At 38.7% G+C, this 14,161-nt stretch overlaps 3 protein-coding genes across 5 annotated transcripts in view; 2 read left to right on the top strand and 1 right to left on the bottom strand.

Annotated features, from left to right (window-relative positions):
- Positions 1 to 6,001, bottom strand: part of herc2 (HECT and RLD domain containing E3 ubiquitin protein ligase 2) — a 55,102-nt gene extending 49,101 nt beyond the window's left edge. For both annotated transcript variants that reach the window (XM_079350610.1, XM_079350609.1), the window contains exons 1-4: positions 5,769 to 6,001; positions 3,624 to 3,732; positions 2,158 to 2,251; positions 566 to 697 (exon numbers count right to left, since the gene is read on the bottom strand). In XM_079350610.1, coding sequence (XP_079206736.1) covers positions 566 to 697; positions 2,158 to 2,251; positions 3,624 to 3,695 — 298 coding nt within the window. In that variant the 5' untranslated portion in view covers positions 3,696 to 3,732; positions 5,769 to 6,001. The remainder of the gene's footprint in view (positions 1 to 565; positions 698 to 2,157; positions 2,252 to 3,623; positions 3,733 to 5,768) is intronic.
- Positions 6,002 to 8,273: 2,272 nt separating this feature from the next.
- On the top strand, positions 8,274 to 10,161 carry LOC306828326 (magnesium transporter NIPA1-like). 2 transcript variants are annotated; one of them, XM_079350709.1, is made up of 5 exons: positions 8,274 to 8,416; positions 8,534 to 8,581; positions 8,702 to 8,792; positions 9,263 to 9,423; positions 9,570 to 10,161. In XM_079350709.1, exons 1-5 carry the CDS (start codon positions 8,284 to 8,286, stop codon positions 10,061 to 10,063), a joined length of 927 nt encoding a protein of 308 aa, XP_079206835.1. In that variant the 5' UTR covers positions 8,274 to 8,283; the 3' UTR covers positions 10,064 to 10,161. The 2 variants fall into 2 exon arrangements, with proteins under 2 accessions (XP_079206835.1, XP_079206834.1); XM_079350708.1 differs by having other exon boundaries at positions 8,534 to 8,792.
- Positions 10,162 to 11,457: 1,296 nt separating this feature from the next.
- Positions 11,458 to 13,700, top strand: LOC306827689 (magnesium transporter NIPA1-like). The gene is made up of 5 exons (XM_079349674.1): positions 11,458 to 11,672; positions 11,784 to 11,831; positions 11,954 to 12,044; positions 12,498 to 12,658; positions 12,805 to 13,700. The coding sequence occupies exons 1-5, from the start codon at positions 11,540 to 11,542 to the stop codon at positions 13,296 to 13,298; spliced, it is 927 nt and encodes a 308-aa protein (XP_079205800.1). The 5' UTR covers positions 11,458 to 11,539; the 3' UTR covers positions 13,299 to 13,700.
- Positions 13,701 to 14,161: the final 461 nt, after the last annotated feature.

Below are 14,161 nucleotides of genomic sequence, written 5' to 3' on the forward strand. Positions count from 1 at the left end.
CAATCACTGTACAATGAGAGCTGTGTGATTTCCTGACACCGTCTATGAAAAAAGGAGCAGGGCAGCCAGGTGGCTACTGGCAAAGCGTGGCACCCCCCCTGTCATCCCCCACCCATGTTATCTCCCAGCACCATGACTCCGTCCCACCCAGTGCAGCCTGTAAACACAGCTCGGGGGGGGGGGGGGGGAGAGTTGCTACCCCTTGCTTGTCCACATTATAACGCCCACCAAGATTACACTCTGAGGGGGTAAAAATAACCACTCAGACCTTCAGACTGCAACTTGTCATTTCAGAGTTTCCACGCCTCACATGCCAGAAAAACATGTACGCTTCAGCAGACAGACGTGAAATAGATAAACAGAGAGGTTGGCCATGTGTTGAAACAGTCAGCATCATTGCAGCTAGTTGACATTTAGGTGTTGTGAAACCATCTGCTGTCAACGTGGTATTAATTACCCTACTTGGAAACAGAGAGGCGTATATTAACAACAGCTATCAGGGGAGAATCATGGCAGCAGGGCAGTGTTCCCCCCCCCCCCACCACAGATGAGCTCGCTCTCTCACCTGGCTGCCGCCCCCAGTCCCAGGTCTCTATGATGGAGTTATGTACAGATGTTGACGTCTCTTCCTCCTCTTTCTTCTCTTTGTCGTTGGGCTCATCCTTCTTCTGAGTCCCGAAGCAGTCAGTGCAATCCTCTGAAAGAATCAAAAACAGAGTCTGACATTAACGCCACGTTCAGAAAGAGAAACAACCTGGAAGGATCTATGAGGCAGCATGATAAGCTGCACTAAGTCTCTCAGTTCTGAGGAGTGATTCAAATGTTTACTTTATATCTCCTTTTAGATAAGGACACACTGCCAACTCATAATTTCTTGCTGCAGCACATTGGAAACCATGAGGAGCCAACAGATACAGTGCAAAAAAAAGTCCTGATAAACTCAAGGTGAAGACGCAGAATGAGGAGGACGTCTGTCTCTCAAATTAATCTTTTTTTTTTTTAAAGTTAGCAAACAAACTAGTTATTCACACATCAAGTCAAAACAAAAACTGTGGATGCAATGCAATAAGACTGGCAACTCTCTGGCTCCCCAAAAATGTGGGTAATTTTTGATTTACTTTATGCAATAAAAATGAAATGTTTCGAGCCTGCATAAAAATGTAGTTAAAGGACGAACATTAAAGCCAGGCCTCCGTCCACAGGTTCAAACGTACACATGCTGAGTGAGAAAGCATTGCTTGTTTATTAAAATATCTTTCCTTCTTCCCTGCAGTAATTTCAGACTCTTGTGATGCGTTTATTGTGAATGCTAAAATGATAACCATAAAATTGCAATAAAATGTGAAACCCAAACTCAAAAGAAATGATAAATTTAAGTATCCTTATCAAAGTAATAACAAAATATAACAGAACATTTGTTAACGTTTAACAAGTAAAGAGTGAATGACAAAGTTATTTATGCATATCTATCATTATTAACCAAAAGGTTAAAGGTCATCAACACCTCCAGCCGTTTCTCAGATCTTTTGGAGGACTGCTCGAGCTGATTGCAGCAGAAAAGCTGCCTTAGTCCAGACCTTTGGAACAACGAACAGACAAGCCGACGAGTCGTACGGCTTGAGTGAACAGTGAACAGCTTGAGAGCTAAATAATACTTTAAACCAGCGGTGTCCAAGTTTGTAAATGTTTACAAAAAGGTCACACAAACACACTTAGCAATAGACGCTGTTCAGCAGTACATTTGAAATAAAACCTGAACAAAGAGCACATCCAGGCAGATTCTCTGCTTCAGATTCTCTGCTTTAAGTTCTTATAAATTCTTCTTCACGTCTTTCCTTCACCTGGAGAAACTTTCCCTCAAGGTCAAAGAAAAGCGCATACATCTATATTCTCATATCTATACTGTAAAAAGGAAAAGGTGGGGCCCTAAGCAGGTTATCTTATCTATCTAAAAAAGTTTATTCAGTGCGAATACAAATAGTTCTTTTTTACAAAAACGGAAAAAGACCAAAAATTTAAATTTGAATTAGCTTCCACCCTGTCAGTTGCTCAGGTATTATCCATCCTGAGACAGCGTGTTAAAATGTGCCTGCCACCATAAACAGATGGCAGCACTGTGTGTGTGTGCGTGTGTAAGTTTACGCGTGTGTGTCATACCTGGGTGAGCGGATTCTTCTCCGCTGAATGAGATCTCTTCATCTTTTACCATTTCATTCCACATCTCACTCAGTCCTTCTGGAGAGAACGCCCGCTGCCGAGGAAGGTAAGAAACACCAAGTCAGCACGACACCTTCATAACATTCACTTCAAAGTCTTAATGCGTTTGTTTTCGTTCTGTGAGAGTATGTCACAGACGGACAATTATCACATTATGAGGTCTGCGCTGGAATCACAGCTTATATGAAGCCGGGTTAGCCTGTTTTTGTAAGCATTTGAAAATAACCAGTCCCTTGTGTGGGATTATTTTACCCCTTTCACAAGTGGAAATAAATCTGTTGTTAAATCGACATAACCCAGCTCAGGACATCAACACTCAATGATAAACTCAAAAGTAGAAAAAAGAAGTTCTGACTTACTCAAAGATACAGTCACTGTAAAACATGTGCCACTCAGCACTCTTGCAGTTGGCTACAAGCTTTGGCTCATTTATGGCTCATGCTTTGGTTAACTGGGAAGTTACGACACAATAAAGCCAGCTCTTGCTTTCTAGGATCTTGTGACTTGAATGTCAAAATAAAAATGCATGCACATAGATGACAGCATGTAGAAGAATCCAAAGCAGACACATGATACTTAAACTGCCTTAAGCCCTGAGGAGAGCACACACAGAGGGGAAAGAGTCTCTGTTTTGTTGTGCAAAGCGATGTTAGAAGGCCAGAGCTGGTCCGGACAGAATGCATGTTTGTGGAGGTGAGAGGTTTGGGCACAGTGTATTTATAGTGAGGAGAAAGTATTCACCATATGTTAACCAAAGACTCCATCATTACCACCAAATTGTGTTTGTTATCACAAGTAAGATCTGTTTATTCTAAAGCATGCACCCATCCCCTCTATTCACATTTAGAGAAAAACAACCATCATCTGAGCATGAGGCCTGACACAGCTGCAGACCAATCTGTTTGACTGCAGCCTTTTTAAAAGAGCTGAAGTTTAGATCTCTATGTCAGAACTGTATAGACATTACTCTGGAATAAAGGGGATCAAATGACAGGTTGGCTTTGTTGTTAAGAGGTTTTACAGTAAGTCTCCTACACGATGAACACTGTTAAAGTGACAACAGTTAACAAAGTCATTACTGAGTAATACAGTGTCTCAAAAAAACAAAACAAAAACACTTTGAGTGCTGAAATAAAGGAAGGCAAATACAAGAAATAAATCAAGCATGGTAAAACTCATCTCATCGAACTAATCGTGAGATATTGTTTTCAAACCGGAGGTGCTGGTCGCACGTCATTCCCTACTCTCTCACCCCGATTTCTGACGATCCACAAAATAAAAAGGCATCCCAGCTGAAAATATTCAACTATGTAGATTTCCATACGCAATCAACTCCACAAGGACATGCCGTCATCTTAATTGAAAACATGTTAATGTTGCATGATTCCCTCCAAAATGTAAAATACCTGTAAGTCTATCTTCAGCCACTTGTCATGAAATCTCAGCTGAGCATCGAGGGTAAAAGATGGAGAAGGCATCTTCCCCTCCCCTCTCCTGGCTGCAAATGCAGCCAACCTGCATAATAAAGAGAGAAAAAGCCATGTTATATCATCAGACAAATGTGTAAAAAAAAAAGAAAAAAAAAAGTCAAGGTTAGATTACAAGCAAGAAGGAGGGACATCAAAACAGTGCTTGGATCATTACATGATAGGAAAGTCAGTTTTGGGTTTTGAATCATAAAGATTGTGTCACCAACTAAATTGAAGAGGACGCCTTTTAAACCATCCTTTAAAATCTGTCCAGTTAATCAGACAATTGCAGGGATGAACCTGAATGTATTTGTCATTAATCGATTGACAGCCTGCATATTTAGCTTGAATGTAAAGCACTTCTTTAAATCGCTGACAGGAACACTACATATGTGACTTTAGTTTTTTGATACCACTATGTTTATAGTTATCTATAGTGTGAAAAGCTTTTAGTGTACGTTACTGTGTCGTCACTTTTTTCTAAATAAAAGAAGCAAAGATGTGAGGTTAGATTACATAACAATTCTCCTTAAAAAGGCCGGTTTGTCTTTTTCTTATCAAAAGAATAGTTTGCCACAAACATGAAACCTTCCAATAACATGACCGCAAACTGATAAAATTACACAACCAGCCAATATCAGTGTGAGAACCAACATTGTTATCCAGATGTAAACAAAAGGGAAGTCTAACACAGTTGGCCACTAATAGGATAACACCACTTAAGTTTCTATATCACAGGTTTTTTAATAAACATTAAAAACGCAGACAGCTGCTAGGTTTAACTTATCATAAATGTTTCAGCTGACACGTATAAATCGTCTTCGAAGCAGTTAAAACAATGGCTGGTCAATACATATACATGCACGTCAGCGCTAACATTATTTATAATGGATTATTGCTTACAACAGTGCGTTTCCTAATCTGTGTATCTGTCCTGTTGTTTAACACTGTGAATTGTTCTGCTTTGTTCAGTGCTGTCTGTCTTATTTTGAGCTAAATTCTCTTCTTCTGTCCTTGTGTATTTGTATTTCAAAAAGCCTTAAACCCATGTCTCATGTGTTTATGCACTATCCCATTCCTAAATAAACTTTATTGAGCATGATGTAAAAATGCCTCAGCTGAGTGAACCTCTTCAGCATGCAGTATTTTGACATGTCAGCTGCAGGACCTGCATCAGCCTGAATCTGGAGTTTGAGGCCAAAGATGAATCCAGTGGTGTCGTTGTGCCTCAAGAACTGGGTATACTAGACTCACTTTTTTGTTTTTAAGTACCTTGTCCAGCAGAGAATAAAAACAGTAACATGATGTAAGACTCATTTTGAACATTTAGGGAGTGTGTATGAGCCGATTAGAGATCCCTTCACCATCAACTTGTATTAGCATCTTAAAATCTGTATGTTCTTTTTATTCTCATCTTGTGAAATGTACACAAAATGTTTCGTGCTTGTGTAAAAGCACTTTGAATTACCTGGTGTCTGACAGGTGCTTTATAAACAAACCTAACTTCCCTGCCTCACCATAGGAACAAGAAGAAAAAAGCAGCACACAACTGAATATTGTCACAAAATCACTGGTCTGAATCAGAGAGGATTTAAAGGTGGGTATGAACGTATTGTGGAGACTACAAAAAAATAAGTGAGTACGTCTACCTACTGAGTAAAAAAACACTAGAAGAGACTTTAGTAGGAAAACGAGAATATCGCAGCAATTGATGCTAGCAAGGACACAGTGCACGTTAACCTTGTTATCATGGTTTTTAACTCCGTTGTTAGACAATAGGGACACATAGTTGGTCGAAGAGGGGGGAAATAACGCATTGACACAGCATCAGCAGGCTCACAACGTAACACATATACGCTTAGTAACGATAACATTAGCTAACCGCTAACTACTTTAGCCAGACGTTAGCTAGCGGCTCTCATCGTCCGGGTAACCGTGAACGAGCCTTCTAAGGCGGCGTGACACTGCACGGGCAGAGGGGCGATGTTTCCGACAACACGGCAACAGCAATGTGCAACGAATAAAACCTGACAACAGATGTAAAAAACAAAAAAAAACAAATAAACAAACAAAAAAATTTACCTGCGGGTGTCTTCTCGGGCTATTCTCGTCCCCTCTCTCTCAGCTGCTCTGCTGCAGCATTAACTGGACGGTTTGATTGACAGGTCGCTGATGAAGGCACGAGGCATGGAAACAAATTACGTAGTCGGCAGGAGTCGCGCGTGTGCTCTGCCGATACATCCTACAGAGGCGGGGTCTCTTACCAGAAGGGGAGAATTTACAAAGGACTGGGGTTAACTCCGCCCGCTCGTGCCGACTAGACTCTTGGAAGGTGCGCTTGTTTTGTACTGGAGGCGGGACATAGGAGAGGCGGGGTTGACCTGTAGTGAAGGCAAAGTGTCCACTAGGTGGCGGTATTTCACTGAAAAAAGGTGTGTGACAGAGTATTTAAAGAAGACATATTGTACCTCATTTTTCCCCTTTTCTCTAGGCTGGAGGTGGACTCCATGGGTGGAGATACCAGGGGAGGGGAGGATATTTTCTTACCAGAATCCCACTTGTCACAAACTGAGAACATTTGAAACAGAGTGTTTTTCTCTGTGTGGTAAGACTTCTGCAGACCACAAACAAATGACTGCATGGGCTTATTTTGTGGGTCAATAGACACTCAGGTTACCCAAATTAATGTTTACAATATGTCCCCCGTAAGACGTTTATTTATCTGTTCTTCATCAACAGCTGTTTTGTGAGTGTGTGTGTGTGTGTGTGTGTGTGTGTGTGTGTGTGTGTGTGTGTGTGTGTGTGTGTGTGTGTGTGTGTGTGTGTGCGTGCGTGTGTCATTAACTGCTTGGAGAATGACCTGGCAGTGTGTCATATGGTTACTTCTCATTCATATGACTGTACTCAAAATACATTTTTAATTTATATACATTTTTTACGCTTACTTTTGTGAAAAGTGATGTTTTCTTTGTGGTGTGTATGACTTCATTGATTAGATCTCTGTATCTTATGACTTTGGAAACACTTTTTTGTATGCTGTTTTGATTTAGTTTTTAACCTCAGTGTAAAGCACATTGAGCTTATCTGTAGTGAAATGTTTTGTATAAATATTATTTCTATTTTTATTTCTGTTTTGGATTGGCATTAAAAGGTACAAAAAGAAAACATTAAGTGAACATTTTGGATCACATATAGACTGAAATTAATACAGGCGAGCTGCACAGGATAGACATTAAAAAAAATAAAAGCATAGAATAACAAATAGCACCATTGAAACACAAACACTGACACAAATAAGACCATGTGTTAAAAACATCTGCCACACTAATTCTACAACTCTTTCTTAATTTAGACTGTTAAGAGCTGCACAGGATAAACATTAAAAAAATAAAAGCATAGAATAACAAATAGCACTCAGGCACAATTTTCAACTAAAAAACACTTTCTTGTAAACCAGTGCAGAACATACATGTATGAACCATGTTCTACCAAAAATATTGTCTTTCCTCCTAATTTACATGAGACATATTCAGATTAAACCCTATGCCAAAAGAGTTTTCTTTTATATTTGTCAGCGATGAAGGTATTCGAAATTCATAGTACAAATATAAAGTGTCACAATCCGTCCTGCAAAAGCTTATTGATTTTCTGCTCTGTAATCTACCAGATCTTGCAGCTATTTTATCTAGCCTTTGTGACCACTGACCACTCAGCTAATATTGATCAGTCTATTGACTACTAGTTAATAGAAAATTCCATTAAGAGCCAGATATGCAAAATGGCAGTTATAATTTTCAACCTTTATTCTGCAGAATGACTGTATACATATTTCCTACAACAGACCAGAGAGATCAGTCCATAAGAAGGATATTAAACAGTTGAAGTCTGATCTAGTGACAAACATAAACACCACCATAACTGTGAAATCTGCTCAAAGTTTTCTTCTTGAACTTCAATAGTCTATCTAGACAGATACAAGGTAGTATATCTCTTATTATTTTTCTGCTTCCTTTGCTCATGGATTTCAGATTTCATTTAAAAAAAAACGTTTTATAGCCTCTTTTAAAGATTATTTTAAACCTTCCCTATTTTTTTTGCATGTCTTTTTTTTCCTTCGTGTATGTTTTCCTGTTTTTACTTTTTGCATTTGTGAAGCACCTTGTAACTATAAATAAAGACTTACTTACTTATTTACTTACTTACTTACTTACTTACTGAAGCTCCTTCTGTGAGTTTCAAATTTGAAATAGTGTGCCTATAAACTCACACGAAAGCATTTTAGAACATTTAGACTAACAAAAAAATTGAGACAGATGAATAGTTTTGATCATTATGTTTTGAAAACATTATATATATATATATATATATATATATATATATATATATATATATATATATATATATATATATATATATAGGAAACCGCACATGCGCACTACGCATGTGAGGTTCCTGCTTTGTGAACAGAAAGTTAAACTTTCTGTTTCTATATATATCTATATATCTATAGACTTCACTTCCTGCTTTGTGAACAGAAAGTTAGACTTTCTGTCGCTCGGTTGGCCTATTTAAAACCAAAATAAAAAAAGTCAGTGAAATGACCACTGAGTCCCAACAAGGCGGTGCTCCGTTACCAGTGGCTGGGATCGTGATTGCTGTGGTATCTAGTTTCATCAATGGGTCGACATTTCTACTTCAAAAGAAGGGGATTTTACGCTCTCGCGACAGAGGTACACGGAAACAGCGGGAGCGCGTGCGATATGGATATATCTCATAATCACGTGGATTAAATCCTAGCAGGTCACACAAACTCAACTGAAACTCTCTGACGTATGTATTTTCCACAGGTGGGTCGTACCTGACAGATGTGGTGTGGTGGAGTGGCACAGTTTCCAGTGAGTATAGCGCCCTCTGCCGACTGTGGATGAACAGTTCATATGAATCTTTACACTGTTTTACCTTACTTAAAAACAATGCTGCATCTATATTTTTTTTACATCATCTGTGTCTATTAGTGATTGTTGGTCAAATTGGGAATTTCCTGGCGTACAACATGGCCCCTACTGTGACTGTGACACCACTAGGAGCCCTAGGAGTTTTGTTTGGGTAAGTTATAGATAGATAGATAGATAGATAGATAGATAGATAGATAGATAGATAGATAGATAGATAGATAGATAGATAGATAGATAGATAGATAGATTTGACCATAGATAAATGATATATCTTCTTCACGAACTACTGGAAAATATGATCCATTTAGCCAACCATAAATAATGTTAAACAAAGGTCTATGACTTTTGTAATATTGGTGAGATTTGTTTATATTGTGTGGTATTTTACAGTCTAAATGTCACATACTGTAAATGTTCAGGATGGTAACTCGTGTATAAGAAAAGGGATGCTGACTACAGTTCACTTCACAGCCACTAGTTCTATTAATTGCTTTGCATCTGCAACAGGGGGCAGCACGTAATGCTCTAATATCAAATGAACTACTCCGCACAGTATCTTATCTGAGCTCCAGAATGAATCTACATCTTGCAGTTTTTTGTTTTTTTTTGCATGTGAAACAGGGCTGTGCTGGCTTCTCAGATCTTGAAGGAGCATTTAAACATCCTGGGAAAGCTTGGATGTTATTTGTGTTGCTGTGGCTCTGTGATGCTCATCATTCATGCACCTAAAGCAGAGACTGTGACAACAAGACTGGAATTAGAGGAGAGGCTCTCAGACCCAGGTGACGTTTTTCTTTTTACTTTATTTTATTGTTTTTTATCATGTTTGTCAGAGTGAATTATTAACATTGAGCTAGAATTGTTTTGGAGCATAATTTGTCCTCAAAAACATTACATATAATGCCATTATACATTTTTCCACCTGCAGTTTTTGTACTTTACGCCCTCCTGGTGGTCCTCCTGCTGGTCATACTAATTGTGTGGATTGCTCCAGCATACGGCACATCAAACATCATGGTGTATGTCGCTATATGTTCCCTCTTGGGAAGCTTCACAGTCCCGAGCAGCAAAGGACTTGGCCTGGCAGCTCGGGATGTTTTTGGAGAGGCAGCCCCGAGCGGTGATGCTCTGGCTCTCTTCCTCGGACTCTTGGCGACGCTGGCTGTCAGCATTCTCATCCAGTTCTTCTTCATCAACAAGGCCCTGGAGTGTTTCAGCTCCAACATGTTCGAGGCCATATACTATGTGACGTTCACTTCCACTGTGATTCTGGCTTCAGCTCTTCTTTTCAAGGAGTGGACCGCCCTCACTATGATGGACATCCTCGCCATGCTGTGTGGTCTGACGACGGTGTGTGTCGGAGTTGGTTTACTCCGCATTTCTCAAGAGGCGTTAATTACTTGGAAGACAAAGACAGACTAATTAAGACATCTGTCACTTTACTCTGTTTTGGAACAGTTTTTAGTTACACTGTGACCTACAAATACGAGTTATTCATAAAAAGTATGATAAATGTGATGCATTCCATAGTTACATTGAGACTGTCTACTGTAGCTTTTTACTGAAGGATAAGATGTCTGAATATAAAGAGTTGAATTTAATAACTATCTGCCCACAGACCTTCATTTCATCCACTCATTTAAAAGTCGTTCCATTGAAACACAAACACTGACACAAATAAGACCATGTGTTAAAAACATCTGCCACACTAATTCTACAACTCTTTCTTAATTTAGACTGTTAAGAGCTGCACAGGATAAACATTAAAAAAATAAAAGCATAGAATAACAAATAGCACTCAGGTACAATTCTCAACTATACAAACACTTTCTTGTAAACCAGTGCAGAACATACATGTATGAACCATGTTCTACCAAAAACATTGTCTTTCCTCCTAATTTACATGAGACATATTCAGATTAAACCCTATGCCAAAAGAGTTTTCTTTTATATTTGTCAGCGATGAAGGTATTCGAAATTTATAGTACAAATATAAAGTGTCACAATCCGTCCTGCAAAAGCTTATAGATTTTCTGCTCTGTAATCTACCAGATCTTGCAGCTATTTTATCTAGCCTTTGTGACCACTGACCACTCAGCTAATATTGATCAGTCTATTGACTACTAGTTAATAGAAAATTCCATTAAGAGTCAGATATGCAAAATGGCAGTTATAATTTTCAACCTTTATTCTGCAGAATGACTGTATATATATTTCCTACAACAGACCAGAGAGATCAGTCCATAAGAAGGATATTAAACAGTTGAAGTCTGATCTAGTGACAAACAAAAACACCACCATAACTGTGAAATCTGCTAAAAGTTTTCTTCTTGAACTTCAATAGTCTATCTAGGCAGATACAAGGTAATATATCTCTTATTACTTTTCTGCTTCCTTTGCTCATGGATTTCAGATTTCATTTAAAAAAAACGTTTTATAGCCTCCTTTAAAGATTATTTTAAACCTTACCTATTTTTTTGCATGTCTTTTTTTTCTTCGTGCATGTTTTGCTGTTTTTAATTTTTGCATTTGTGAAGCACCTTGTAACTAATTGTTTTAATAGGGCTATATAAATAAAGACTTACTTACTTACTGAAGCTCCTTCTGTGAGTTTCAAATTTGAAATAAAGTGTGCCTATAAACTCACACGAAAGCATTTTAGAACATTTAGACTAACAAAAAAATTGAGACAGATTTGTTTAAAAAAAAATCAATTTTGATCATTATGTTTATATATATATAATTTGTTTACATTATATTTTTAATATTTAGATAGATTTGCCGGGTGCGAAGGAAACCGCACATGCGCACTACTTCACTTCCTGCTTTGTGACCAGAAAGTTAGACCTTCTGTCGCTTGGTTGGCCTATTTAAACCCAAAATAAAAAAGTCAGTGAAATGACCACTGAGTCCCAACCAAATGGTGCTCCGTTACCAGTTGCTGGGATAGTGATTGCTGTGGTTTCTAGTTTCATCAATGGGTCGACATTTGTACTTCAAAAGAAGGGGATTTTACGCTCTCGCGACAGAGGTACACAGAAACAGCGGGGGCGCGTGCGATATATCTCATAATCACGTGGATTAAATCCTAGCAGGCCACACAAACCCAACTGAAACTCTCTGACGTATGTATTTTCCACAGGTGGGTCGTACCTGACAGATGTGGTGTGGTGGAGTGGCACAGTTTCCAGTGAGTATAGCGCCCTCTGCCGACTGTGGATGAACAGTTCATATGAATCTTTACACTGTTTTATCTTACTTAAAAAACAATGCTGCATCTATATATTTTTTTACATCATCTGTGTTTATTAGTGATTGTTGGTCAAATTGGGAATTTCCTGGCGTACAATGTGGCCCCTGCTGTGATTGTGACACCACTAGGAGCCCTAGGAGTTTTGTTTGGGTAAGTTAAAGATAGATAGATAGATCAACGATATAAACAAATCATTTGCACGTCTTAATTTTTTGGCTCTTTCCAATTTTTGACCATAGATAAATGATATATCTTCTTCACGAACTACTGGAAAATATGATCCATTTAGCCAACCATAAATAATGTTAAACAAAGGTCTATGACTTTTGTAATATTGGTGAGATGTGTTTATATTGTGTGGTATTTTACAGTCTAAATGTCACATACTGTAAATGTTCAGGATGGTAACTCGTGTATAAGAAAAGGGATGCTGACTACAGTTCACTTCACAGCCACTAGTTTTATTAATTGCTTTGTATGTGCAACAGGGGGCAGCGCGTAATGCTCTGATATCAAATGAACTACTCCGCACAGTATCTTATCTGAACTCCAGAATGAATCCACATCTTGCAGTTTTTTGTTTTTTTTTTGCATGTGAAACAGGGCTGTGCTGGCTTCTCAGATCTTGAAGGAGCATTTAAACATCCTGGGAAAGCTTGGATGTGTGTTGTGTTGCTGTGGCTCTGTGATGCTCATCATTCATGCACCTAAAGCAGAGACTGTGACAACACGACTGGAATTAGAGGAGAGGCTCTCAGACCCAGGTGACGTTTTTCTTTTTACTTTATTTTATTGTTTTTTATCATGTTTGTCAGAGTGAATTATTAACATTGAGCTAGAATTGTTTTGGAGCATAATTTGTCCTCAAAAACATTACATATAATGCCATTATACATTTTTCCACCTGCAGTTTTTGTACTTTACGCCCTCCTGGTGGTCCTCCTGCTGGTCATACTAATTGTGTGGATTGCTCCAGCATACGGTACATCAAACATCATGGTGTATGTCGCTATATGTTCCCTCTTGGGAAGCTTCACAGTCCCGAGCAGCAAAGGACTTGGCCTGGCAGCTCGGGATGTTTTTGGAGAGGCAGCCCCGAGCGGTGATGCTCTGGCTCTCTTCCTCGGACTCTTGGCGACGCTGGCTGTCAGCATTCTCATCCAGTTCTTCTTCATCAACAAGGCCCTGGAGTGTTTCAGCTCCAACATGTTCGAGGCCATATACTATGTGACGTTCACTTCCACTGTGATTCTGGCTTCAGCTCTTCTTTTCAAGGAGTGGACCGCCCTCACTCTGATGGACAGCCTCGCCATGCTGTGTGGTCTGACAACGGTGTGTGTCGGAGTTGTTTTACTCCGCATTTCTCAAGAGGCGTTGATTACTTGGAAGACAAAGACAGACTAATTAAGACATCTGTCACTTTACTCTGTTTTGGAACAGTTTTTAGTTACACTGTGACCTACAAATACGAGTTATTTATAAAAAGTATGATACATGTGATGCATTCCATATTTTTTACTGTTGTTTGTATGATTAACAAAAGCTCTGTGCACTCTCTGAGTCTCTGGTAGACTGCTCCTGAAACGCACCTTGCAGCGAGAGACTTTCCTGGGTGTGAATGGACATTTTATATTTAATTGTGAAATAATGGAATTTCAAACATGGGATTAAGCCTAACCCTAACCCTAACCAATTAACTATTGAAATTAATCGCAACATTTTCCTCTTTGAGTGACATTGAGACTGTCTACTGTAGCTTTTTACTGAAGGATAAGATGTCTGAATATAAAGTGTTGAACTTAACAACTATCTGTCCACAGACCTTCATTTCATCCACTCATTTAAAAGTCGTTCCATTGAAACACAAACACTGACACAAATAAGACCATGTGTTAAAAACCTCTTTCTTAATTTAGACTGTTAAGATTTAAAAAAAATACATTAGTTTAAACTGTAACTTAGATTAATTGAAAATAACTTCTTGCTTTCCTTTTTCTACGTAACTTCATTTTAAAAGTTCTTTTTTTTTTTTTTTTACTCTCAGCAGAGTATCAAAGTTAATTTGTTGACTTCATGTTTTTGTTCACTTTGTTCAAAATACAGAATATCTGAGCTGAAACTAATTCTGTGTTGCCCTCTGGGCTTTCTCGTGCATGTTCTTTCTTTGACACACTGCTAGACTGTGTCAGGGTGGCATCACCTACACTTTGACTTATTTAGTGCTGCTTTGAATAATTCAGTGTGACTTTAGAAGATGTCTCTCTCGA

This window comes from Symphodus melops (genome assembly GCF_947650265.1).
Source record: "Symphodus melops genome assembly, chromosome: 8".
Taxonomy (NCBI): domain Eukaryota; kingdom Metazoa; phylum Chordata; class Actinopteri; order Labriformes; family Labridae; genus Symphodus; species Symphodus melops.

Bases quoted from the DNA above. Each gene is read 5' to 3' on its own strand.
- LOC306828326 (XM_079350708.1), top strand. From the start codon at position 8,284: ATGACCACTGAGTCCCAACAAGGCGGTGCTCCGTTACCAGTGGCTGGG. The intron at 8,417-8,533 runs GTACACGGAAAC...TATTTTCCACAG, and splicing joins TTTACGCTCTCGCGACAGAG to GTGGGTCGTACCTGACAGAT. The intron at 9,424-9,569 runs GTGACGTTTTTC...TTCCACCTGCAG, and splicing joins GGAGAGGCTCTCAGACCCAG to TTTTTGTACTTTACGCCCTC.
- LOC306827689 (XM_079349674.1), top strand. From the start codon at position 11,540: ATGACCACTGAGTCCCAACCAAATGGTGCTCCGTTACCAGTTGCTGGG. The intron at 11,673-11,783 runs GTACACAGAAAC...TATTTTCCACAG, and splicing joins TTTACGCTCTCGCGACAGAG to GTGGGTCGTACCTGACAGAT. The intron at 11,832-11,953 runs GTGAGTATAGCG...TGTGTTTATTAG, and splicing joins GTGGAGTGGCACAGTTTCCA to TGATTGTTGGTCAAATTGGG.